A 26,891-nucleotide genomic window follows, 5' to 3' on the forward strand; every position below is an offset into this window, starting at 1 on the left:
CTCGGCGGCACGTGCTTTTGAAGCAATGCTGAAGTCTCAGAAGCTTTTCGACGCTTCTTCCGTATGCAGAGCACTGAATTTTTCCTGGAAGGATTTTTGAAGCTTCTAGATCGGTATGACAAATGTCTCAATGTACGTAGTACTTACGTGGAAAAATAAAGGTACGTCTGATCTTTAATATCACATGCTACTTTGTGTCTTGCATCCCCACGTTTGTCCATAGTCGCTTGGGGAAACTTATTTTGGGACTCTCCCTCGTAATATAAAAATTATAATGTATTAACGGTAATCCACTACTTTTCAGCGACATCTCAGCCAAAAAACTATTCATATATGTGAAAAGACCAATACAATCATTCACCATCAATAACTACGAATCGCAGTATAACGAAGAAAGTGTAGCTGAAGAATATTTATCATCTTTTAAAGTACTACGAACATGTACGATAATAATAAACATTGTTAAATAATTTGATAAGGTGCGTATTAAATAGTAGCTAAAGTTGCAATTACTGAAAGCACCTAGATTGCAGATCTTCCCGTGAAGGTTTCAGCAAAGGTACGGATCCTTTTTCAGTACGGATCGTGTCAGAAAATCACCGTTTCTAGACGAACTACATTACTGTTGATTATCCTTTGTGAAAACAAAATACAGGTGGAACAAGTGAGACTTCAAACCAATGTTTCATTAACTAATAATCACTATTTTTACCGGAAACAAGTTTGTTCACAAGATATAGAAAACTGTCAGGATTTTCTACCCATTTTCTATATTTAATATCCATATGACTTACTGCAAACTTCATAATTATGCTATGTATAAATAGGGGAGTGTTATAAAACGGTTAAGCCGTTTGTCACTCTGTCGACACATATCAGAACAAAAACGGTAGTGAGTATTTTTTATATTTGAATTTATCGTTCCAAGAACGGGTTTCAACAACATCCTTATCTCCCTATTCCATCTGGAAGTTGTAGAAATCCATCATTTTCGACTTCAACGTTGAGCATCAAAGAACGAAAATGGTAATATATAGCAACAAGCGAATTTTTAAAATTGATTAAGCGTCCTAAGAATATGTTTCATTTCCTATTCATCTAATAAAACCGGAAGTAGTATAAATTTTATCAATTCCGTTTCCAATATTAATCTCCACCACCAAAAAAACGAGATTCAATTTTTTCGTATGGGTTCAGCGTCCCAAGCATGGATTTATCTCCATCCCCATGTCGCTATGCAAACCGGAAGTACCAGAATCTACGATTTCTGTTTCCATTGCTGATCGCTATAAACTTAAGAAACGGTAACAGATAGCGAAAAGCAAATTTCTAATATGATTTGGAGTGGTAACAACATGTTCTACGTCTGCCCTTTTGAGTTTCTATCTTGGTTTGCTAAAACTTCACGTTTCAATTCCGATTTCTTTGAGCTAAAACGATAAAAGGTAGCAATATTTTTTTGTTGAAAAAATATGGATTTAGCATCTGAAGATGGTGTGATTGGTATAGCGGACAAACAAACAAAAAATCAGCTTTATATATATTAGATCTACCTGTTTTCCATCTAAAGAACCACGGCTCACGCTGTATTTGATCTCTATCTTAATAACTGTATGTCAGTTTTCAGTATTTTGTAATCAAACTACTATCTAAAGACTCATGGCTGACTTCACACCGTTTCTGCAACTTCTATCTAAAAAACCGTAGATTACGTGGCATTCTAAAGTAAGCATACAGCGTAAATAGGAACGAAGGATGTAACTTTATAAAGGCAGAAGGCACCAATTAAGGTAGCAGGAGAGAGAGGAAAAGCAATAATTCAGAAGAGGGTTAGGCAAAGATATTCTTTGTCACCAATTTTCTCTAATCTCTACATTGAAGAAACAATGAAAGAAATGAAGGACAGTTACAGTCAAAAAATAACTGTTCTGAACAGAAAATTCATACACTTAGATTTGCGGATGATATAGCGCTGTCGGCAGACAGTGAGAAAAAAAAAATAATAAAAGCCAGATCTAAAGGAAATGCAACAAGTGTTTAGCAGCAAATTCAACATGAAAATCAATAAGAGCAAAACTAACGTTACGAGATGAGCAAGAAAAGAAAAAAAGAAGATTAAAATAGCAGATCCCCTAGTCGAAGAGATGCAGGAATTCTGTTACTTAGGGAGTAAAACAACAAGCGATAATAGACGCAACCAAGACGTAAAATCCAGATTAGCTAAAGCGAAGAAGGAATCCGAAGAAAAGCAAACGCTTCTAACCAGGAACATTGACAAAAAACTCAATAAAAGGCTGATGAAAGTCTATGTGGCGTTGAATGGATCTAAGGCAGGGCGCAAAATTTCCGGTCGCCAGGTCGCCATTGGCGACTAGAAATTTAGAGCTGGCGATCAGTGTTCAGTAGGATTGGTTTCTCCCTAAACTCACAGGGCTTGTACAGTTTCTCTTTCGCACGAAAATAGTTGTCACAGAGTGAGAGAAAATATAAAATATCAAGTCTGCACAACAGACATGGAAACTAAGTCTTCACAACGTTGTAATTCGTCCCTCCTTTCTCACCCTTAATCGAAATGGTTTGCTTCAACGCGAGGGATCGTTTCTCTCGCTATTTGAAGCTAGAACAGCTGGGAGACAACTCAGTGTCTAAACAAAATAAGTAGGGCTTAAGATACCGTTATCACTGCAATCAACAACTGGTACTTCAGTACAGAGAGAAAGAGAGAGAGAGCGTTACACAAACGTGAAGTCTTAACGTAAGATATTTTTTAACATATATATGAATTTTCCAATTCAAAATTGATTATCCTGAATCCAATTGCCTGGTTTTGAAATTTTATGCCCTGATGTTATCTCTTTTCTTTTTCAAACCAAAGGCTGTGGGGGGAGGGGGGACCTCATAATTTGTACACGAGAGATACTGGCGACCATCATTTTTGGATAGGCGAGTGCGTCTGACTTTTAAATTTTGCGCCCTGACCTAAGGCATCGACTTAGAGGGAAAACGACGAAATGGAAGCCTTCCAAATGTTGTGCTATACAAAGTTGTTGAAAATTAGATGGGTGAATAAGGTATCAATTGAATGAGCAATAGAAATGATAGAAGAAAAGCGGAAGATACTAAAGATTATTTCGAAAAGAAGAGATAGAATGATCAAAACACTACGAGACATGGAGAAATCACTGGAGAGAATAGCAGAAGGAAAAATATCTAGAAAAAGGCCTTGACTGAAATATACGGACCAAATAATTCAAAATGTAGCAAAGAGAAGTACATAGGAATGAAAAAAAAAAAAAAAAAAAGTGTGATTCAGGATGGGGAAGAATGGAAAGCTGTATCAAATCAATCGAAAGATTGCCGATCTAAGAAGAAAAATGACGGAAATTAAATGTTCAAACTCAAAAATATTTTGCTACTTCGTAAAACACACATCTTAAATCTTTCTGCTTCTTTAGCGGGTGGTGACGACTCTCACAGTGTCAATAATGTTATTACATCTTTTGTTCAAACTGTCTAAGTCCGAATTTAGTTTTGATTCCTTCATTTAAAAAAGTAAACCTGCCTATTTATGAAAGATGATGATGATGATTATTATTATTATTTTTATCAATTCCGCTTTATCAGCGTTTATACTTTGTCTCTTTGAGGCGTTTTGAAAGGCCCGATACATTGTACTTGGCATCCTAATATGTTCTTTCAGTCAAGTGTGTGTGTGTGTGTTATACCTATCGCCCTTACTGTTATACCTATATAAGTGTCTTGGTATGAACAAGAGATTCCATACACACCTGCAGAATCAAATGGATTAGTGAAGAAACTTTTATAACCTGTTAGTTTTCAGCAATGTTCTTTCGGAGCACTAATGCTGTGTTAAAATTATACTTGTTGAAAACTTATTATTATTACTTTTTTTTAATGGAATAAAATAATCATATCTCTTTATTTTATGACATTATGACATCATCAACTGTTTTAGTAATGCCCGATTTCAGAGATGATGAGACCTGATATAGCCATTTTTGCAAAGTGTTAATCATGTAATCACTTTACCTCCCAATGTTTAATAAAAAGTCGATTTACGTTGTTCTGTCATTGTCATTGGAGCAAAGAATTACGCTCTACGAAATAAATTCTTCCAAATATTAGCTTTTGTTTTAATTAGATGTACCGAATTTGCATGTATGTATTGGATGCTTGATGCTCTCTTTCAGATAAACCATGGTAAGGAATTTGTTTCCTTTTCTATATATGCTTATGGGCCCCCTATGGCTGTGTACGCACCTTTGACGTGGAACACTCGGGTACAATTCCCGACGGGAGATTATGTGGTTCGGATTCCACATTAAGCTGTAGTTTTACGTCTCTCGCTGCTGAACGGGCCGCTAAACTCAAATTCAATCCAGTCCTATATATAGGCATGTCTAGAAAATGTTCACTATCTTTAACGTTCCACAATTATTCCCTGTTAGGCTAAAGGAGACGACAATTAAAGCAAGTGAATGATGGTAGAATGAGATAGTGGGAAGAAACGGGGGTACCCCGAGAAAACCCTAGCTCCTTTGTTGTCCACCAGAACCTTACTTGATCGGGGATCGAACCAGGGACCCCACGCACCAGAGATAAGCCTTCTACCACTGAGCCACCGTGCACCCCGTAAATTTTCACTATCGTTTTTTTTTTTTCCTTTTTTACTTTCATGTTGGAGCGTATAAAATTTAAAAGTTCTACATAAGCATCTTCTTATATCAAAATAACGTATCGCTTACAAAACAGTATTACTTTGTGTATTATAATACTATACACTACAAAAAAAACAATATGAAAATTTACAGTGACATTGCCGATATTAATTGTTTTAATAAATACGATAAATATTCTTGCTACACCTCGATGAATCCCAACTTGCAATGTGTATCTACATGAAAAAATCTTACATAAACAATTTACATTAAAAAAATATCTAACATCGAGCAGACCAAACTACAATTTTCAAACAATTTGCCAATAACCTACATGTGATTTTAAAGCTCTGAATCCATCCCTGACTTTTCATCAGCTTTTCAGTCCTAGACAAATAAAAATCATAGAATGATAAGGATAGAACAACTAGCATACACTGACAAATCATCGAGAAGGGAGAGAAAATGCATCAATTCTACAACAAACAAACAATACGCAAAAGCCTCTAAAATAGACAGGATTGTTCAAGCGCTTTTCTTTTTATTTTGTTAGCTTTTATAAGTTTGGTTATGAAAATATCAACAAACGTAATTCATTTACAAGGAAACACCACCAACATCATTATCACCGAATTAAATAGGCTTTATTGAAAAAAAAAAAAATAATAAGAGAGTTTAACTGCTATACCGCGTTAATTTCCAACAACTTTCAATATTTGAGCCAACTAAACTTCTTAAAATTGCTAAATATTAAATACTTTTTATTATTATTATCATTATCAAAGCTATTCTGTTCTGAGCTGATTTGTAAGCGAGCCCAATTCTCGGTATAACACTACTTCTTTTTTATAATTCATTTGAATTTGGGGCAATATTTCTAGTTCCATTTTATAGGTTATATTTAATTACATGATATAAGTAACAACCGTTTACTTCCCAAAAACAACTAAGAATGAAGCAGCAGAAATAACAGTTCGACAGTAGGAATGACTGACATCTTTTTTTTCCTTTTCTTATTGTTTATTTATATGTCAAATTTCAGTTACAACCTGCGAGCCCAATTTATACTTGATTCATAAACAATGAACAACAATAGAAATGGAAAAGAAAGTGGAAAGTCGGCCAGGAAATTCCTATATCTACGAGATATATATAAAATTGTGCAACCACCAAAGGAGACGAACTACGAGGAAAATACTAATTCGTACTCGACTTAAAAAAAAAAAAAAAAACCGCAAGATGCAATGATTGATAAACCTGAGCACGGCACATTATGAAGTTTCTGGAAACCAGAAAAATCAAGTCACGAGGAGATGAAAGCAGTTTATGGGAATGAAAGCTCATCCTATTTGAGAGAGTACCCAAGTAGAAACTGCAGTCTCAAACTGAAAATAGACCACTCAGGACGCTCGTAGACCTGAAAGACGATCTTTCACAGACGATGCCGTTATGACAAAGAAAGTGGAGATCATACTGGAAGACAGGTGGTTAACCACTTAGTGATGATACTGAAATAAGTGTTAGTTATGGATCTGTCTGGAATATAATTCATAACCAGCTGTGTCTAGAGAAAGTGTCAAGGAAAATGTTCAATCGCTGTGACTGTAATGAAGAAGATCTTTTAGGCTGACTAATCATAATAAATTAAAGTTGGCCAAGACCCTGAAATAAAGGAAATGAGCATACAATAGAAACACCTTTCCTCCTCCAACACTAAAAAGGAAAAGATGTAAAAGTTTGCCACCAAAGTGATGCTCTCCATGTTTTAGGACTGTGAGATCATAATGAAAGACTATCTACCAGAGCCTCAAACTATCACTAGTCAGTATTATTCTCATCTCCTAACTCGGTTACGAAGGAAACTGAAGACCAAACGAAGAGGAATGATCAGAAAATGGACGCAGCTGTTGGTAGACAATGTATCTTGTTCAGCTAGTGCATCCATAGTGAAGGCAGTGCAGTTAGGATATGAAAGCTTGTCCCACTTTCTATATTCATCGGACCTAGCACCAACTGATTTTCTTTTTCCAGAAGTAAAGCGTCCACTCAAAGGACGCCATTTTTTCAGCACGTATGACGTCATTTCTGAAGTAGAAATGTAGTTTCAAGCCCGAAGTGTACACTTCTACAAAATTGGCGTACGCAAATTGAAGGACCATTGGCAAAAATGTGACACGAAGCACGGTGACTATGCACAAAAGGACTAATAACATCTGTGGTGAAACACCCTTCTCTTCCTCACGCAGATGAAGGCCGAAGGGAGTAACTAATTGAATTGTTCTGTCCTGTTTTACTTTTGAAAAAAAAAAAAAAAAAAAAAAAAAAAAAAACCGAAATGCCTTTAAAATCTGGACTTTATCCAGATTGCAAGTTCGGAAACACGACGGTGTGGCCCTCGGAAGAAGGTGAATATAATCGGATGTATACTGTACAATTAGATAAGTTGTAGCAGTCTTAAAAGTGTTCAACGAGACCTGGAAATTATTGCAATTAATGATATGTTACTAATACATATTTTATTTCGAGAGTTGCAAACCATATTATGTCAGCTCTGCAATTATTAGCATTTACTCGCACATTGGGCATTTGACAAAACTTCATACATGCACAGTGAAATAACTACTTTCATTAATTGTTGCAGTAGTAACTCAATATCTTAAAAGCATTTATAGTACATATCGAAGAATATACACATACATCTATGTTTGTAAGTCAAATTCCAGTTCCATTTTACTAAACAAAATTGCAGGCTAGATGCTCTATTATGACCAATAAACTAAATATCAATTAATTGCTATTAGTACTTTTGCTCAAACCCAATTTTGAAGAACATAAGATCACGTTATCTTCAGGACTCATTTTGTGCAATAAATATTATGAACAACTTACTTGGTTTAATGACATCAAAAGGAAAAATACATCCGATCTGTTTTGTACAGCTAATGTCAATTTTAGGATTCCGAGATAAATATATTTTACAGATTCTTCCTTTTCATGAAAATTCTTAAGCCAAAATATTAAACAGGATTAGTTTGAGAATAATTTGTCATTACCCTTTTTAACGACAACACAATGTATCAAGATATATTTTGTATCAATCTTGGTTACAAAACTTTCAAAGGTAATTTATATATGCTAGAAAGTCCATTGGCAGTATCCTAGGTGCAGATAAAGAATATCATATCCTATTACCAGAGACATAAATAGAAATGAAATATGAGCTTCACTGCACATAAGTTAATTAACAAATAATAAATGAAAATAAACAAGTACAGATTGACATAATGTCGGCAAATAACAAACAATAAAATAAACATAAATCAGTCGACATTTGAAAGTTGAAATAAAAGTGCACATTACAAAATTATTCTGAAACATTATTCTGTAAACGGATCGGCTGAAACGGTCCGTTACACATCACGGTCTCAAAGAATCGACGTTGTTTTATTCCAGGTGAGTGCACATTTTGATACCCCGTCGTGAAATGCCATCTCGATATTCGGTTGATGAGATCGATTGAACGAAGAAAAAATGGAAAAATGGTAGAATAGCCTATCATCGGATTGAACCTGGGAACTTCAGACTGCGACGCAAGATCGCTAACAACTGCTTTTATTTATTTATTTATGTACGTGGAGCTTATTCTGAATTTTGTTAGTATATTGCTGCAAAATATGGTCGTGCTATTTTCTTTAAAAAGGAAGAATAGTTACATGATCTCCTTCAGACAGGTTTTAAGTTTTACATAGGAATATTTAATACTTGCAAAACAGCTTAAAAATACTATTAGATGCATAATATAAAGTTAAAAACTTGGATATAAGCAACCTAAAAATCGCAGAAAGCTACAAACAGTTTTGTAGAACCACTGACCATTTTCTCACTGACTGAAAAACTAAAGCTGCTTTATTTATTACATTACGAAGACGGATTAAGCAGCTTCAGTTTCTCAATCACACTGAGGAAAGAATTTGGACTGTCGAAACTGCTTGTTGCTTTCTACAATTTTCAGAACACTTACAGGAAAGTTATTAACTATTTATTATTTGAGTTAAATTTTGTTTTTGTCTACAAGTAATACAGAATATATTCTACTTTCTTTCGATTTAAGAGCAGTCTTTCTCTACTCTCTTCTGTTCTCTGATTCATTCAGAAGCGAGTTAATCATCGAATTTTTGTTGTAAGAACCGTCAAAATATTGGTAAGAAAACAGAGATTTGGTTGGGATGGGATAAGTGGAATTGATTAATTGAGGTTTAATGGGGACGACAACATCGAAGCTATTTGTCCGTGTCATGATCAACACGACTGCTTAATAGAGAGCAAATGATTGATTGAAGACTAATGGGGACGTCAGCATCAAGCCTATTTGTCTCTGTCATGATCAACACCACTGCTCAATAGAGAGTGATTAACTGATTGAGGTCTAATGGAGACGTCAGCATCAAGTTTATTTGTCCCTGCCATGTTCAACACGACTGCTCAATAGAGTGATTGATTGATTGATTGAGGTCTAATGGGGACGTCAGCATCGAGGCTATTTATCCCTGTCATGATCAACACGACCGCCGTAAATAAAAGCTAAAAATTAAACATATCAAAATTTAACAAAAAAAAAAAAACTGTTGCAAAAGAGAAGATCTAAAAGAAGAGATAAAATAATAAATATATGCGAGTAACAAATATATATCAATAACAATAAATAGTAATAATAGTAGCAACAGAAAATATATAAATATAACAATCGTAAAAAAACAATAAAACATCAGAGGTCAACGTTCGAGACGAACCTTTCAACGTGGGTCAAGTATCGTTCACTTAGTAAACATCAGGTTGTCTTTCCCCTTATCAGATTTCAAAGAAACTGAAGGTGGTTTACGAACATGGTGGTGGTTGGATAGTTTGTTCTTTTCGGGTAAAGGACCATATCACTGAGTTGGCGTATATACTGGCTAAATATTAGGCCGGCGATACAACGTGAGCGACGAAGAGCTGGAGTTCACCGAAGACCAGTACAAACAAAAAAAGAAACGTAGGGTTTTGGGAGGTACACTAGTCGATGCGACTAGGGTCTGAATTTCTGGATTTTTGTCGGGAACAAGATCAGTTTGGATGGAAACGTAGAACGTTTGAGTTACCACAGATCTACAAGAGGTGGCTGCAACAGTAGTAAAGAGCACAGAAAACGAGGACGGAATGCTCCCCCTACAGATGACACAAAAGGGCTTGGTCGCTGTACAGGGTTTCACACCATGAGCACCCTGGCAACAATTCGCTCAAAGAGCAGCACTCATATTTCATGAAGTGCTGATGTACCCTAAGTGTAGACATTTGAAACAGCGCAGGGGACTGGGAATATAGGGTCCGTACGTAATAACCAGCCTTCACGTAATCCGGAAGTGTAGGCAAACTGAAAATAAGAATTAGTGACTGAGTAGCAGCGAGTTCACCTGACCTCTTACTTTTAAGAGAGCTACCTCTACAACATGTTGATCAGCCAGCTCCGATTTAATTTCCTCCCCGGTGCATTTACGAAGTTCCAACATGATACCACACCGCAAGAGACATTCTGTAGACGATGGGTTCTACCGACACGTTCACTGGTCCAAGAGGTTAATTTGAGAGCTTCGCTCTTTGTTTCTCGTCGACCATTTCCACCAATAAAGTACCATCCCGTAATTTCTTGATATCGTTAACCTGTCCAGTGTTATGAGTAATAATTTTACTAATGAGGAAAGGGGTCATGCCCTTAATAGCACTCGGACAGTTAGCTTCAGGATTTGCATTATCAACATCTTTATCTTTAGTTAAAGATATCGGACTACAGGCGCCGCGATATTTATCTTTTTCACACTACCTACAACTTCAGTGTGTCTCGTTCTCACTTTTTTGGCTTTTTACGATAGGGTGAGCCCGGACCCGATTTTAAAGATTTTTTAGTACCCATAAGAAGCTGTTATTAAATACACATTTATAAATAAGGAAATGTTTGTGAACGCAGCAACTTCACACTGCGCAGTGGGACAAAACGCCAATCTAGCTTTAATAAATAAATAAATTTGAAATTGATCAAAACCATGTGACGACTTATGTCTGATAGGGTAAGGTCAGAGGTACATTAATTCATGTTTGTTTGTAGAAGAGTACCACGGTGTATGAGAACAACCGCTGTAAAATCACGGTTATTTGTCGGCTTTACATACCGTGATTGGAGATGCGTAAGTGAGTAAGATATTACAGTCCACTCGTACAACAGTAATAACAGAGCTTGTCATTGCATTTGTAATAGCAAATGGCGGTGCATGCAAGTATATTTTTGTTTAGTAATATACATAAAATTCACGTGAAATTCTAAAGATGTCTGCAAATGTCTGTGTTTTCCCATTGAACCTACTGCAGAGAGTAGTATTTCTTCTTTCATTTCCATGTTTTATATCTTGCTATTAGTTGCTGTCTTCTGAAATATATATCCTTTTCTTGCAGAGATACATACCTCCTAGACGCTCCGAATAGCATTTGATATGGAAGGACAAGAACTTTACGACTACGTATTTCTCACCAAATCATTTAATGAAGGTCTGTATAAGTATGTAGTAGCAAAAAATAACCTAGATACTTATTCTAAGAAGACATTAAGGACGAAAAATATATATATGTGCTTTCAAGGTTGATTTCGACAAGAGATGGAAGCAGTTCTGTAGAAGGAAGGAAAAATCTTTTCCTAAGAAAGTTTAATGCTTGGTTGATCGAAAACCAGAAATATATAAAATTATTACTGTGCATCCATGAAGCCTGGTCCTTCAGGAAGAGGAAGAAAAAAAAAAAGTAGTTTAGTCCAAGTGGAGAGAAAACAAAAAGAAAACGTGTACAGCCTCTGATAGAACATTCTAAAGAAGAGATTTTGGAAGGATAACACTTACGTTTTGCTTTTTTCAGAACATTATATGCAGGATAAATATCACTATTTCTTGCTTTTGCATCCATACGTATGTTAATATACTGTCGTTTTGATAAGTCATTATCTATTAGGAAACCTAATTCTTCTTGGGACTATGGCGTGGGTGCACATAGAGGTGAGTCGAAAGCATGTTTATATCTTGTAGCCATCGCGGAGATGACTGAACGATATTCTTCACAATTCCTGCGGCATTCTATTTCATGAGTATCTAAGGGAAACGCCAGCTGCTAATACGATCTCTTTTGTAGAGTGTTCTTCTATCAGAGACTGCAGACGTTTTCTCTTTGTGTTTCCTCCACTTGCACTAAACTTTTTTTTTCTCCCTCTTCCTGACGGACCAGGTTCCATGGATACACAGTAATTATTCTCAAAATATATTTTTACTTTTCCATCAACCCAAGCACTAAACCTTCTTAGAAAAAGATCTTTCCTTCTACAGCACTGTTTCCATCTCTTGTCGAAATCAATCTTGAATGCACATATATATTTTAAATTCTTCTTTAATGTCTCCCTAGAACTATTATTTAGGTTATACTTTACCATTACATACCTGTACAATCCTTCGCTAAATGACTTGGTGAGAAATACTTGGACGCAAAGTTCTCGTCTTTCCATTTCAGATGCTATTCGGGGCGCCTAAGAGGTATGCATCTCCACAAGAAAAAGATAAGTATTTTAGAAGATAGCAGCTAATAGCAAGATATGATACACGAAATTTAAAGAAGAAATACTACTCTCTGCACTAGATTCCATAAGAAAACACAAACATTTGCACATTTTTAAGTCTACATGAATTTTATGCATAATACGCCATTTGCACGCATCTCCATTTGCTATTACAAATGCAATGACACAAGCTGTTATTGCTGTCATACTTGTTCAAACTTACGTACAGATTCCAACTAATAATTAAAAAAATAAGAGATTCATTAGTGTCTTTGGCCAAATGATATCGTGACTATATCTTACTAACTTAGGCATCTCAACTCACGGTATGTAAAGCCGACAAATAAAATCAATTTTACAGTGGCCATTTTCATATATTGTGGCAGTGACTGTTCTAACAAACATGGATTAATGTAACTTTGATTTTACCCTATCAGACACATTTCGTCACCCATGGTTTTGATCAATTTCATTTTTTTTAAGCTAGATTGACGTTTTGTCTCAGTGTGCGCCAAGGCGCTTGCGAGGAGAACCTACGCTTCTCTCTTGACTATCCCATAAGCACGCCCTCACCGTAGGACTATAAAAAACTGTCGAACGAGAAAGATAACTCCCACCACCCCACAAAAAAAGGTGCTGATGGATGAAGGAAGGCGGAGGAAGACGTCCAGATGGAGGAAGACGTCCACGGACCATCCACTTCCCACGACTCCAACAAAAACCCGCGGGTTCTGTTGTGGTATTCGCGGCTGAGAGGGTATGCGAGAACACGCGGATGAAGGGTAATGTAAACGTGAAAAAATGAAGCTGCCCTCTCAACTCCAACCCCTCCCCAACAATGACGGTCTGCTACATGAAGGGAACGGATGCTGGGAATTAATTACACACGTAATAACTACAGGGTGCTCATAATTATGTATATGATGTTTCAAAGACTGTGGAATGTCACCATCTGATGCATATCTAAACGAAACTGAATTATTTTAGCATATATATCTTAGATCATTCATTCATCTATAACAGGCTTGGCCAACGCGTAAGACCGACAAAGGTAACTGGCGGTGGTTTATTCTTATTATTCTTATACTATCGATTCCAATGCGAGTTAATATATGAAGAAATCCCATTAAAAATAATCAGTATAAACTACATTGCTTACTTTGTATAACTTTAAGTAATAACAAATACAGCTTTAAATAAGCCGGTATTCTTAGCAATCATTTTATAAGTGTTTTGTGTAATAAATTGTTTTAAATGTTATTTTTTTTTTTTTTTCGTTCGTAATAACCGTAAGGTCGTAACGGTCTTTTTCAGTGTGTATTTTTCTCTAAAGTTGACAAGTCTATTCCTCTTTTCGCAACAAAACATTTTTCTGCGCATTATTTACAGAAAAGCTTATTTTCGGATTGTAGAAGTTAGTTTATGTGAAGGAACACGTTGCTATTTACGTGAATATTGTGAATCAGTGAATATTCCTGAATATGGTTATTATGAGGTGCGGAACTGTGGGAGGTTTTTATTATTATTTAAAGTTGCGTCCCTCCACTTTACTATTAAACACGATTATGGGTCTCTCGTTCATTATAATTGTACACCACTGGTCTATATTGACATAAGTAGACTACCAGCGATTTCTGCAATAAAAGTAGTCCTCAAAACTAAAAAGGTTGGCCACTTCTAATCAATAAGGTAAATAAAAATCATTCAACTCTGTTAAAGCATTCTAAATTGTAGGTATAATACATTAACATAAAAAATAATTCAAATTAAACTAGTTAAACAATTATCAAGTGAAAAGGAAATAATTAGGATCTATATTTTAAATAGTTAAGCCCTCAGTTAATGAATAGTATTATCTCTCCCTCAGTTAATGAATAGTATTATCTCTCCCTCAGTTAATGAATAGTACTATGTCTTTGCTTCCAAGAACAAATTCCTATATTTGAGTATGTTTGATTGTGCGCATGTTTGAATGGGGAATTGGAGCTGAAATAAAATCCGCCCCTGCCAGCAATAGCTCTAGTTACGCAACTGTATCCTACAAAAACAAGATATTGTATCAAATATGTTGCTGAAGTTTAGTTTTGCAATGACTATGTAACAAAGAACTACTAAAAAGACTAAAAAATAATATTCCTCAATTAGTTTTTTACGAGCCTTGATAAAAAATTGTAAAAAAGTTTTATTCACCAAAATTTCAAGTTTTCTTTTCTTCCGATCTTTTACAACTAATTCTATCCGCACTTTCTTAACTATGGTTTGTTAATTTGACAAATAACCAGTGAAACTTCGTTGATTAATGATCTTTCGAATGAATCCGTAAAAGGATAGAGAAGAACAAGGTGTGCACATTCTGAGTTTATTAATTTTAAATTTGATTTAAAATAATGATACTTACTGATGCTCTACGTTTAACAAGTAGCCGAAAGAGTCGCACTGAAGAACAAGCGAGCGAAACCACGAAACAATGTATTAAAATTCATTGTAAGGATGTACGGCAAAATGTTTTTCTATTTTTAAATACTAAAACAATGATAACTTATAAATAAGATATTTGTACCAATTACAAATGGTATAGGAAAAAACTAAAATAGTATAAATTAAAAAAAAATAAGTGTTCTACCGAGATCTGTGCTCAGCTCCACGAATCAACATGCTCATTTCTACACAGTTTTTAGTCTCTCCATGTAAGTTAGTTACTGTGTCACACTTTAAAGTAAATTAATATCTCAAAAATCGAGGGCCATTAGCTTCCAAAATTATGTATCAATTTAAATTTCAGAAGCATATCTTCATCTCAACAAAGCCTAGGCGAATCGGTGATATAACAGAGTATGGTATTCCCTTGTTAATATAGTGTATAGTATGTATGCATTTTCCACGAATACATCCTTAACACTATTATTACGAGGATCAAACAGTATGCGTAAGGAAGTCAAAGATAATTATTTATCGTATCTGGCTTGAAAACAAACGAACATTTTACACTCAAAATAATACTCGCATTTCATAATTTACATAAACGATAATCGGTTACCTCCTATTAAGTCTGAGTACAAAGTGACGAAGAAATAATACAAATCAATACTGAAATTATACAGATACAAACCACGCAAATTCTTAATAAATTCGTATGTTTTGACTGCATGAGAATATACCGCAGTATGCTGCACTTACCAACTTACAACCTTTAAAGGTTATACCTCTGTAATTCTTATACGTTATGTTCCTTTCTCCCGCGCGAAATTGAAAATTTTCTACTGCAAGGTTTGCATGGTATAATAATTAACAATTCTCGAGAATTATTGAAGATGGAAATTATTAATTTCTCGAAGTTACGGCTGAAAAGCAACATTGTACTAATATTAAAAGATAAGTGAATGAGTATTTTTTGAGAATAAGCCCTTTTTATTTGTTGCTTAACGTTCCATCTCAACATCGAAGCTATATGAGACATAGACCTAAAACTTAATATGTGATCCGAATCTCTCATATTTCTACCGGGAATCGAACCCAGGTTCCTTACTTATGTAAGAAACATAAGAACGCTAGCTACCATTTAACAAGGAGGGAGCTCTTTTAGAATAAAACTGTACTATTACATAAAATGTAAGTTATGTAACGTTATCAATAAACTACAATATATTGAAATAGATCAATATTGGATTTTAATTTTAAAAATGCTGAATTTCCACAGATTACACAGTTAAGCTGTTATATATGAAGTGTATATATCGGGTGTTCTAAAAATAGCGCCCACGGACCACAGAGCACTATTCTACAAGTCAAAATAAACCAAAATATATATATATTTGTATACCTTTCGGGTCCTTGTCTGGAAACGCGAATTGCACTATATGGCAACGTCGCAGATAAAGAACCATAAATTAGATCTACCAAGCCATCAAATAATTAAATGGATTCTTGCCAGATGACAGTTGAAGTCAACAGACGTTGGCACTAGCACTACTTATTACTTTAACAATCGATGTAACTATTTGATGGATTTATAGAGCAATGCTAATGGTTCCAAGTGAATATGCGATGTTGCCACATAGTGAAATTTTGATTCCCATAGCGGCTGAAGGAGGCCCCAAAGGTCATTCCATCATATAACATTTTCACTTTATTTTGAGCTGTAGAATATTGCTCTGTGGTCCGTGGGCGCCATTTTTACAACACCCGATATATATATATATATATATATATATATATATATTTAAATATATTATATATAAGTTCTTGACTTGAAAGTTAAGTGTGTGTATTTAGCACCTTAAATGTGTTTGTGTTTTAAGAACAGAAGACATGATAATAACCTTTTATTTTGCTTTCACATGTCGAGTTTTCTTCTATCCAAATGAACCATATTTTTATTTTAGATCGAGTATTTAACTTACCAGGAGGAGGCGTAACAGTCCCTGCTGACGTAGCTGTACTTGTACTGTTGGGGCTTTCTGACCTATCAGGTGACTTTCCATTCACTAAGTGTTGATGCAAGTCCTGTTGCGAATGTTGTTTTTCTTGTAGCTGCTGTTGCTGCTGCTGCTGTTGAAGCTTCTACAATGGAAATCAAAACGTATAAAGCTCTTCACCAAAAATAAACCATATGGAAACTTGTATTAGACTCATTTAAAACGCGTGTGTAACATAAATGTCTACTGGTTTGAACAAAGGAAAAGAAATCACAGAATAAAGATATTACGTATATTGGGATACAGACTTTATCAATTAACTTACACTCACTCATTATATGGTTTGGGAATTCTAATCAGATTGTTATATTCCTAGTATGATTTCGGTAGCCAAGTCTATTGCCTTCGACTGCTCTGTTCTATTCACTTTACGAACAATAGAAAATACCTACTACCAAATCTGGGCGAAGGTAACGCAGACAAGACTTGGGATTTAGTTATAACTTGAGTACGTTTGTTTTATGTTGGTACAATTTCCACCAGTGCTCTTGGCTTGCCTTTAAAGTGTTTCTGCTAGCACTCACGTGAACGTTTTAATCCAATAGAAGTCTTATTGGTTTTGTCGTGTAGATGACATTAGTAGTCAGCCAGCCCATCAGATGAGGATATTTGAAGTGCTTGGTTGCCACACGCAAACAAGTATGTTAGGATGATTTGTGAGTAGTGTGGCGTGGCAACAGTGCGTTGCAGACAAATCCATCCTTTAGGCGGGAAGCGTGCAAAAAACGTACTCTAGCTTCATCCTAAAACATAACTTTTAAATTGTATAACTACCACAATATTTCAGATTTGAACATCCATAGATAATCAGAAGTTTTTTGAATTACAGGTGAGCACAACCAATGAGTCTCCGTGTCCTCCTAAAATTTATGGCAAGAATCATCCGCAAAGCATAGTTGTGCCAATATGAAAAATAATGTCCCTAACAAATAATTCTCATTGTTCTGAACTGAATATTTGGTTAGTTTAACTCATATGTAGAATCCGCTAAGCATTGGCTGTATCACTGGAGACTTGGGTGAAACCACCTAGTTCTCATCTTCCCACGACGGCGTCACAAGCAGTAGCACATTCCCGCCATCTATACATCTATATATTAACTACCTGCGAAACAGTGGCAAGGTCGCTCAGGGCAGAGGTGTGCGGCATGTAGTCGCTATTATCAACTGACCGCAAATAAAAGATCTTTCAAAGATTTTGAAATTGTTGCCATTGTTGTAATAAATAAAGTTTCGTATTTGTATTTAGCTAATTGGGTGAGTTGAAGGAAAAATATTAACAATATTGAATTAGTTTTGAGCACATTTCAATCAAAAGTTCCCCATTATACGTAATTAAGTTTGAAATGAGTTAATATGTACTCTGCGGGATTTGCATTTTTGTATTCATTGGATCCTTTAGAAAATAGGTAGTTACTGATGCAAACCACCATCAGGTGATCTTTCTTTTCTGGATTGTAGTTACTTCTTTAGGGATAGTAGTTACTGATACGCAGGCCCGTATTTAGGTAAGTGCTATTCTGTGCTCGAGCACACGGCAGCAAACTTTTGAAACTCTTTTTAAGGTTCACAATAAAGTAATATTTAAAACTAGCAACCCACAGTCCCGCGCAAGCACGAGAAAATATGTTAATGTTTTTAATTCGCTCTAGTAGTAGTAGTTACTATTTAGCTACCTTATCTGATTATTTTTAAAAAGTCATTCTCTCACCACGAACCCAAGAGGCGAGGATGAACTTCAACATCACGAAAACTGATAACGTTAAACTCAGCGACCTCGAAAACTATGAATAAATATGTCGGTTTCGATTACTTTTAAAATCTCGCCCCCTCCATGGAGAATGGAGTATGATCTTGAAGTTGAATTGGATTAAAACTGTCACTATTCATCTCAGCGACCCCAACCACTACGAATTCATTCTAATATTGGTTGTTTTCGGGAGGGGGCGGCAAATTTTGTGGGGAGGGCGGCAGATTATTTAGAGCACAGGGGCGCACAATATATAAATACGGGCCTGCTGATACAAGACTTGGAAATTGGGTGTCGTAAAGCACCAACGTCTCACCCTGGTATGTAACATTACAATTTGCACAACCTGCTATTTCTCACTTTGATTTCTAATTAAGGCATTTGTGGAATATATTTATCGCAATGTTTTTATTAATCGTACCTGATTAATGAAAAATTTGCAACAGAGTCTCTACCATATTTCACAATTTATTTTTTTTAACCACCACTTCACAAGTGACTTACCAATTTCTGCTTCCTCTTCTTCCTTTCTTCTTCAGAACTTAAGAGTTCCTGAACTTTCATCAGTCTTTTTTGCTTCCGTACCTAGAAAATAAAAGCATAAAATAAATTGTTCAGGTATTAATTTGAAAGCCTTACTACAATCAAAAGCAATACAGAACCAATTGAATGACAAGAGATTTCAAATCTTAACCATGTAATAATATGTTAAATTATATCTGCCTTTAACAAACTTCTAATTAACGAGTTATCGATCAATACTTGTTAATGGTATTTACTAGATAACACAATGTAATTACTTAAATTTAAAAGATATCGATCAACGCATCAACTGTCGTTGGAAATGAATTTTCTATCCACACTGTGAACATTGTAATGATATGAAATATAATGTAACTTGCTAAGATTTTTTTAAAAAATTATTACGTTAATAAACAAATATATAAAAATAGAATGACATTCCATTGTTATACCCTTTATGTTGAAGGAGAAGGATCTAAATGGATGGATGATAAAGCAATGAGTAGTGAAATTAAATTAAATCCTTAGTTTAACGTTCCAAGTTTATATCCTGCAGAATAAAGACGATGAATGATAAATGGAGGAAACTGGAAAACCTCGAGATGATATACGCTTCATAGCCTGAAGTCAAACTAGAGTCGTTTAGCGAGAGATCTGTCACTAAATTACTACGAGATTTAAAAATAAAATTACACGGAAATTATTTTATAGCCTTCAAGCTTTTTAACTAATATTTAAACGGACATATTTTTGAAACTGTTTGCGTTTTATCTTTAGGAGAAAAGCAGAATAAAATTAAACAGTACAAGTAAAGAGAAGGACAACACGCAGAGCTAGGGATTTGTTGAGACACAAACCCGATACAAAGATGAAAAATAACAACTTTTCAAAGCTAACACGAATAATGGAAGTTTGTGACAGCCCATATTTAGTATCTTTAAGTACTGTACATCTCCAAGTGCTTCACCATCTTGTAGCATTACCTAATATTGTGCTTTCACAGGGTATCGAATTCGGGACCATGAGCACGGAAAGTATCCGCTTTAGGGAGAATTAGCCTCAAGGTCTTTTAACTCCTGAGATTTCTACTTAATTTTCAATCTGGTTTTGGATTCGATTCCATTCGATCCGATTGGATTCCTGGTCAGATCATTTATTTCTTGTTTCGACTCAATATCATCAAGTGATTGTGGATCTTCTTGAATTAAAAGTTAGCTAACTTCAGTCAAGAAAACCAGCAACAACTGCGACTGATGGGACTAGCAATGTGCTGGTCGGCTGGCCCGCTTATTTTGGTATATTTATCTTATTCTGGATAAAAAATAATTTCTAAAGTAGTTTTGTAAGGATGTAATGACTTCTTTAGGGAAAACAGATGTTGCTGTTTGTGAGCTTCATGTAAAGAGAGAGAGAGAGAGGGGAAAAAACACACATTTGTTGTCCTGCCTAAATATGTAGGGCTGGTAACCACCAATAATAAAATTTAACTTCCTCTCTTTTCCCCATTTCCTTTGGTTTCTATTTGCTGGAAGTGAGACTTCTTCAGATATAACTCGACTCGAGATATAATCCCTTTTGGTAATATTTTAACATTAAGTTCTCTTGAGGGATGGAGGCATGTTTATTGTTAATTCGATTAAGTGTGGTTGATTGTATGAAATATTAAAACTGATACTGTCTTCGTGAAGACAATCCTCGTGGAGAGTGGTGGATCAAGTTCTTCGTGGAGACGATCTCCAGGAAAATTTTGTATGAAACCCTGAGGAAACAGTCAGTATGAAATATGCATTTCTTACATCATGTGATGTAGAATGTAGCATCTCGGGATCTAAGAGAATTTTGACAGTTCATACCAGAGAATCTTTTCAAAATATTTCGTTGTTCAGTACCATTCCAGAAAGTCAAATGATTCCTTTGTTTGTGCTTGGCAGTAACATGAAAAGTATAGGAAAGACAATAACTCAAAATATTTTCTTCTTCAGTGCGATTCTATTAAGTTAATTGTAGTTCTAAACAGGCTATACTTATATTGTACCAGATTTCAACTATCAGTAATAATTCCACGTAAGGGAAGTTTCATTATTTTTATTCCATACAAGACTGGTTACAGTACAGCTTACAGTTTACTAAAATAGCATTAAAAGGCACATTTCGAAGTGCACAATAACTAACCAAGTTTTAAAATATAATCTAGTGTAATAAACTGTCCTTTTCTGTAATGTAAAATATAAAATTCTAAACATTTTGAAAACTTCTGAAACCCTAAACTACACTTTTTAAAATCCTAATTTGAACTTTTTTGAACCTAAAAATCCAAAGCCTATTATATGTCAACTCCTTCCCTCTTCACTCCCAATGCTAGTACTATCGTAACATTCTTGAGAGATCTAATGTTGATCATGCCACGTAAAATTTTAAGTACACACAAACTCACAGTCGCTTTTATATAAAGATGTTATTTAAATTTAACATGGTCTTTATCTTAGTTTCGTATCACTATTTCGTCCTTTAGGCTAATGAAGACGGATGATTAATGAAACTGAATGACTATGAAATAATTATGGAATGAGAATGTAGGAGGAAACGGGACAACTCCGATAAAACTTACGAACAGGATGCTGTCCGCCACAAACTCACACACATAACCTCCGATCGAACCATGGATCTTCGTACCAGAGGTGAGCAGCTCTACTACCGAGCCTACACCTCACCAATCTCAAGAGTGACAAAAAGGGTAGCTATTTAGGAAGTGACATGGATAGTGAGGTGGTCAGCATACCGGCACATTTTCTTTCCTTTAATTTCCAAAATAAACAGTTACTTGCACGACTGGAATAACAGAAAAATCTGATCGCTAGATCGATTGTTCACCGTTACATTTTGCTACTTCTACATATATACACCATTTTTATATCTCCATCATATATATTATCCGCTGTGTTAGCTATTTGCATGGATACTATTTCTTCTTTTTTTTTTTACTACTTACTTTTACTATTTCTTCATCTCTTTTCTACAGATTTCCTCATTGTTGAAGTCAATTTCCCTATCCTTCCACTTTTCTTGTTTTCGAAATTGTCTTTCGAAAATTTTCTCCTGCACTGACATCGTTCTTCCGTTAAAACGAACAATAAGGTGACACATAATTAAATGTTTCTTAATTTTCTTTATCAGTTTTCTTGCTCTCTTTTCTACTCTCCAAATACAAGCCGTTTGTGATTCGAAAGTTCGGTTTCTACGATACTTAGTACTTTCAGCACGTACGTGTTCTAAACAATCTTGTTAGTATAATAATTTCCAAGGTATTCACATCTGCTCCTCTAAATTCTCACTGACTGTTAAAAAATATTAAAATCGATACTCAACATTATTTTTAACAATCTATAAGAATTTACAGAAGCAAAAGTGAGTACTTTTGAGTTTATTAAATTGTATTAGTAATTTGATAAATTAAGATTTCCACTCAGACATGGAAAAACAAAAGTTCAATTTTTTTCATAAAAAATCCCCACGAAACTTACTACTTTTTGTTCTTCTTTGAGACGACCTTCTATTTTCTGCCACGATTCCTTCAAAGCTTCTTTTGAATGAGAAGAGAACTTCAGATGAGGCTTTTCATACACAGACTGGGACCCTGATTCAAACAACGGATGCATAAGGAGAGCTGCTAAAGATGGCAAGCCTCCTTTCGCTGCTTCTGTTGACAAGATGGATTCCAACACTGATTCTACAAGTCAGGAAGTAAAAGGATTAGTCAACATGATAATAACTGGCTTATATTATTGGTACTAAAATGTAGCATGTAAATTTGATAATCTCACAAATATGCAGTAAATATAGGTATATAGGTTATATCAAACCGAATTAGGAACGCCACTGCCTCTGGGGTGGGCTAGTCTCGTCAAATGGCGCACAAATTGAACCATTACAGGGAAAGATATGTTATGGCCCTTTCCCATACATGTTTTTCTACATACGCATAGTGAACACTCTCGAGAAATGGTGATTACTATGGAAGATATTATGAGCTGTTACACAAACCAGTAGCCTGTGGTGAAACAGTCGCCCATGAAAGCACCAGGAAGAAGGCTTCACGGAAAGTGGCACTCGCCGTGCTGTAGGGGTTTCGCAGACTGACGTCCCACGAAAATCCACAGACTCAACGTGAGATGAGCAAGCGATTTAAGAGACTTCACCCAGTTGAGACGCTTTGCAAGGATAGCATACACCACCAACTCCTGCGCCACAATTTTCTTCTTGTTCTAACAGTAAGTTATTTCCCAATTAGCTAGGGTCTGCTTTTCGGATCGCTGTCCTCCACCTGATCTTGTGTCATATCCGCTGTGGCACCCACTGCACCATATCGTTTTTAACTCAATCTCCGCACTTCTTCTTTGGCCGGCCTCGGGGTCGTTTCCCATTCAGTTCTACAGCATCCACTCGTGAGCTGCATATTCCAACAGTCTTCTTCTTGTCCTAACAGAAAGTTATTTCCCAATTAGCTAGGGTCTGCTTTTCGGATCGCTGTCCTCCACCTGATCTTGTGTCATATCCGTTGTGGCACCCACTGCACCATATCGTTTTTAACTCAATCTCCGCACTTCTTCTTTGGCCGGCCTCGGGGTCGTTTCCCATTCAGTTCTACAGCATCCACTCGTGAGCTGCATATTCCAACAGTCTTCTTCTTGTCCTAACAGAAAGTTATTTCCCAATTAGCTAGGGTCTGCTTTTCGGATCGCTGTCCTCCACCTGATCTTGTGTCATATCCGCTGTGGCACCCACTGCACCATATCGTTTTTAACTCAATCTCCGCACTTCTTCTTTGGCCGGCCTCGGGGTCGTTTCCCATTCAGTTCTACAGCATCCACTCGTGAGCTGCGTATTCCAACGGTCTTCTTCTTACATGCTCAAACCATCTCAGTCTACTTTCTTGCAGTTTTTCTACTACTGGTCTCACCTTTTCTGTTCCCCGATCACTACATTCTAATTTTGTCCTTCTGCGTCACTCCACACATCCACAACAGCATCTTCATCTCTGCAACATGCAACTTCTGTTCCTCTCTCTTTGTCGTTCAACATTCCGCTTCATATAACGTGGCACGTCTCACCATTGTTTTGTAATCTTTAAGCCGTATTGGTATTCTATGGTCACACAATACTCTTGCTGCTTTTTATCCATTTTGTAACCGCTCTAATTCTGCTATTTACATCTTCTATTCCTTCATTTTCCTGCAGTATTGATCCCAAGTACTTGAATTTCTTCGTCATTACCACTTCTTTTTCGTCCTGTCGTGTTACCGTGTTTTCGATTACATATTTTCTGAAAGGATAATGTAAATATTCTATTCTATGTTTATTTTACTAATTCTGAGCCCTTTGTTCTGCAATGCCCCTTTCCAGAATCTATTTCTCTTGCAGTACTGTCTTAGTCGCACTCACCAGCACGATGTCATCCGCAAATAGCATATTCCAAGGTGCTAATTATTGGATAGCCTTTGTAAGTTTGTCCATTACAATTGCAGAAAGATATGAACTAAGATTAGACCCCTACTGAAGTTCCACTGTGACTGTGAATTATTGTTATCCCGCACGCGCTCTTCACTACTGTCCTACATCCTTATACGTATTTTGAATTATACACATGTATGTGTTCGGAACACACTTCTTATTCAGTGCCTATCAAATAAGATCTCATGGTTCTCTATCATACACTTTCTTTAGGTCGATGAAAACCATATGAAGGTATTTCTTGTATTCTCTGTACTTTTCCACCAGCATCCTATTATCTGTACTTTTCCATCAGCATCCTAAATGTAAAGCGTCATAATGCAGAACGGAAAAGAAATGTATGAAAAATACCTGGCGGAGTCCAAATGATAGGCAGTCGTCATAATGGATGAAGCACACATTCATCTCACTGCTGTGGTCACTCTAAAATCTGAGATACCGTGACAACAATACCAAGAACCGTTGCAACTTTGTTCGACACTGAGGGGAAAGATTTCCGCGTGGTTTATGATTATTATGGGATTCAGTCATGCGGGGAAGTTCCTGATATGAATGGCTAATAGACACGTGCCAGTGGAAAAAAGATAGATATTTTATGGTATCTATCTTTCGGATCGACATATCTCAATTGTACGGTGCGGACGTCAAGTAAGGATCCATATAGACAAGGCTTCAAGTCATACCGCCAAAATACCTCTGAGTTTTTATGAGGAAATGGAATGAAAATAAGGAATTAATATTCTTTCGTTTCTAGACTCCTCCGATGAGCTCTGATGTCAGTCCAATGGCTTTGGCACCTTTGGTCTGCTGAAAAGAGGTCTTCAATATCGGCGTTTGAAAAAAACTCATTGGTCTCTGTAAAGCTCGCAGGGAGGAGTAAGAATTCGCCCGAGTTTTTTCTTTCTTTCTTTCTTCAATGGAAACTTCCACGTCCAAAATGCTGGGGGTCCAGCAGAACACTACTGGTGGTGGTAGCTGCAAGGTTTCTCGTAAGATAAAGTATCCTCCAAAATCGGTCGGATAAAACCGTTCTTCTGTATTCTACCTCGACCAACGTAGATATTTTTGAAGCAACAAAACACCCTCGGTAATTTAAATTGGATGAACCCTAGGTTACTTCCGATTATACGGAAAAGGAGACACGAGACACAACTTTAATCTACGGAACTTAAGTTTCCGGAGTACCTTTAACTTCGACTATGTAAACTATAGACTAAGTTTATTGTCTAGTTCCGTCCTTAATATCATTAAGTTCTTTTCTTTACATATGTATATACGTATACCCACGTAAGTCGAAATAAATATCGATTTGCCGCGTTGACTTCAGAACGGCAGAACGGGAATACGCGTAGGAAGTTATTCAGCAACGTGCAAGCCATCGGTTTTGAATGTCCTCCGGCACCTGCTAGTTATTTGTTCCACGTCGTGCCAAAATAACCCGGCGGTTTCGATTGGAGGGAATTGTTGACTCCCGCTTGCACCTCTTCGAAGTTGTTGAAGTAGGCCTTAGAACGAAATTCGTAGAAATTGGAAGGCGCAAGGTCAGTGCTATACACTGCTTGCGGAGGAAATCTCAATGCTTTCAATTCAGAGTTGCTGTTGCACTTCTTAAATTGATGCCAAGAAGCGTTGCTTTGGAAAAATGAAAATGAAATCTTTGAGTTCTACGTCCCACGATTATGCCGGTTAGGCTAAAGGAGACGGTGAAGATGAGAAATGAATGAAATGGTGGAATGAAGAAAGTGGGAGGAAACGGGAGAACCCCGAGAAAACCCACGCACACGGTGTTTGTCCACCACAAGGTTCACTTGGCGGGGGCTGGGATCGAACCCGGGACCCCAAGCACCAGAGGTAAACGCTCTACCACTGAGCCACCGCGGCCCCTGCGTTGCTTTGGAGTAAGCAGTGTTTTCAACTCACCAAACTGGGGTACTTCTGATACAGAACTCGGTGTATATACCGTCTAGTTGTTCAGCAGCTCATCCGGAATGAGTTCAAAGTGCAGTTATCTATCACAGCTTTACCGCCGCCCCCATTCCCTCATTTGTTTATGGAAAACCTACAATGAGAAATAAGATGGAACTCCTATACGGAAATAAGATTGTACAACGTGGTTTGTTGTACTGAAAATTGCAATGTCGGACAAGAGTACATAATCCTGGTGACCGATAGGGCGTAACTGGTAGGGGCTGCATGGGTTAAAAGTCAGTCGGATATAACCAGATCAGCCTGCTGCATTACCCTGTAAGTTGGTCTTCTCTCTCCAAAATCTAAATATTATTCCAGATGCGTGTTAATGTAGTTCAGGCCGACAAAAATTGCATTCGTAACAAA

At 36.3% G+C, this 26,891-nt stretch overlaps 1 protein-coding gene across 2 annotated transcripts in view; it reads right to left on the reverse strand.

The window, feature by feature from the left end:
* Positions 1–26,891, reverse strand: part of LOC145673376 (PX domain-containing protein kinase-like protein) — a 74,188-nt gene that overhangs the window by 16,948 nt on the left and 30,349 nt on the right. The window contains exons 7-10 of one of the 2 annotated variants that reach the window (XM_081743023.1): positions 22,571–22,776; positions 19,032–19,112; positions 16,704–16,863; positions 5,014–5,066 (exon numbers count right to left, since the gene is read on the reverse strand). In XM_081743023.1, coding sequence (XP_081599149.1) covers positions 5,053–5,066; positions 16,704–16,863; positions 19,032–19,112; positions 22,571–22,776 — 461 coding nt within the window. In that variant the 3' untranslated portion in view covers positions 5,014–5,052. The remainder of the gene's footprint in view (positions 1–5,013; positions 5,067–16,703; positions 16,864–19,031; positions 19,113–22,570; positions 22,777–26,891) is intronic. The other variant, XM_081743022.1, reaches the window with a different exon arrangement.

The sequence above is a fragment of the Thermobia domestica genome, chromosome 16 (assembly GCF_964235325.1).
Source record: "Thermobia domestica chromosome 16, izTheDome1.hap1.1, whole genome shotgun sequence".
NCBI classification, from domain to species: Eukaryota; Metazoa; Arthropoda; class Insecta; order Zygentoma; family Lepismatidae; genus Thermobia; species Thermobia domestica.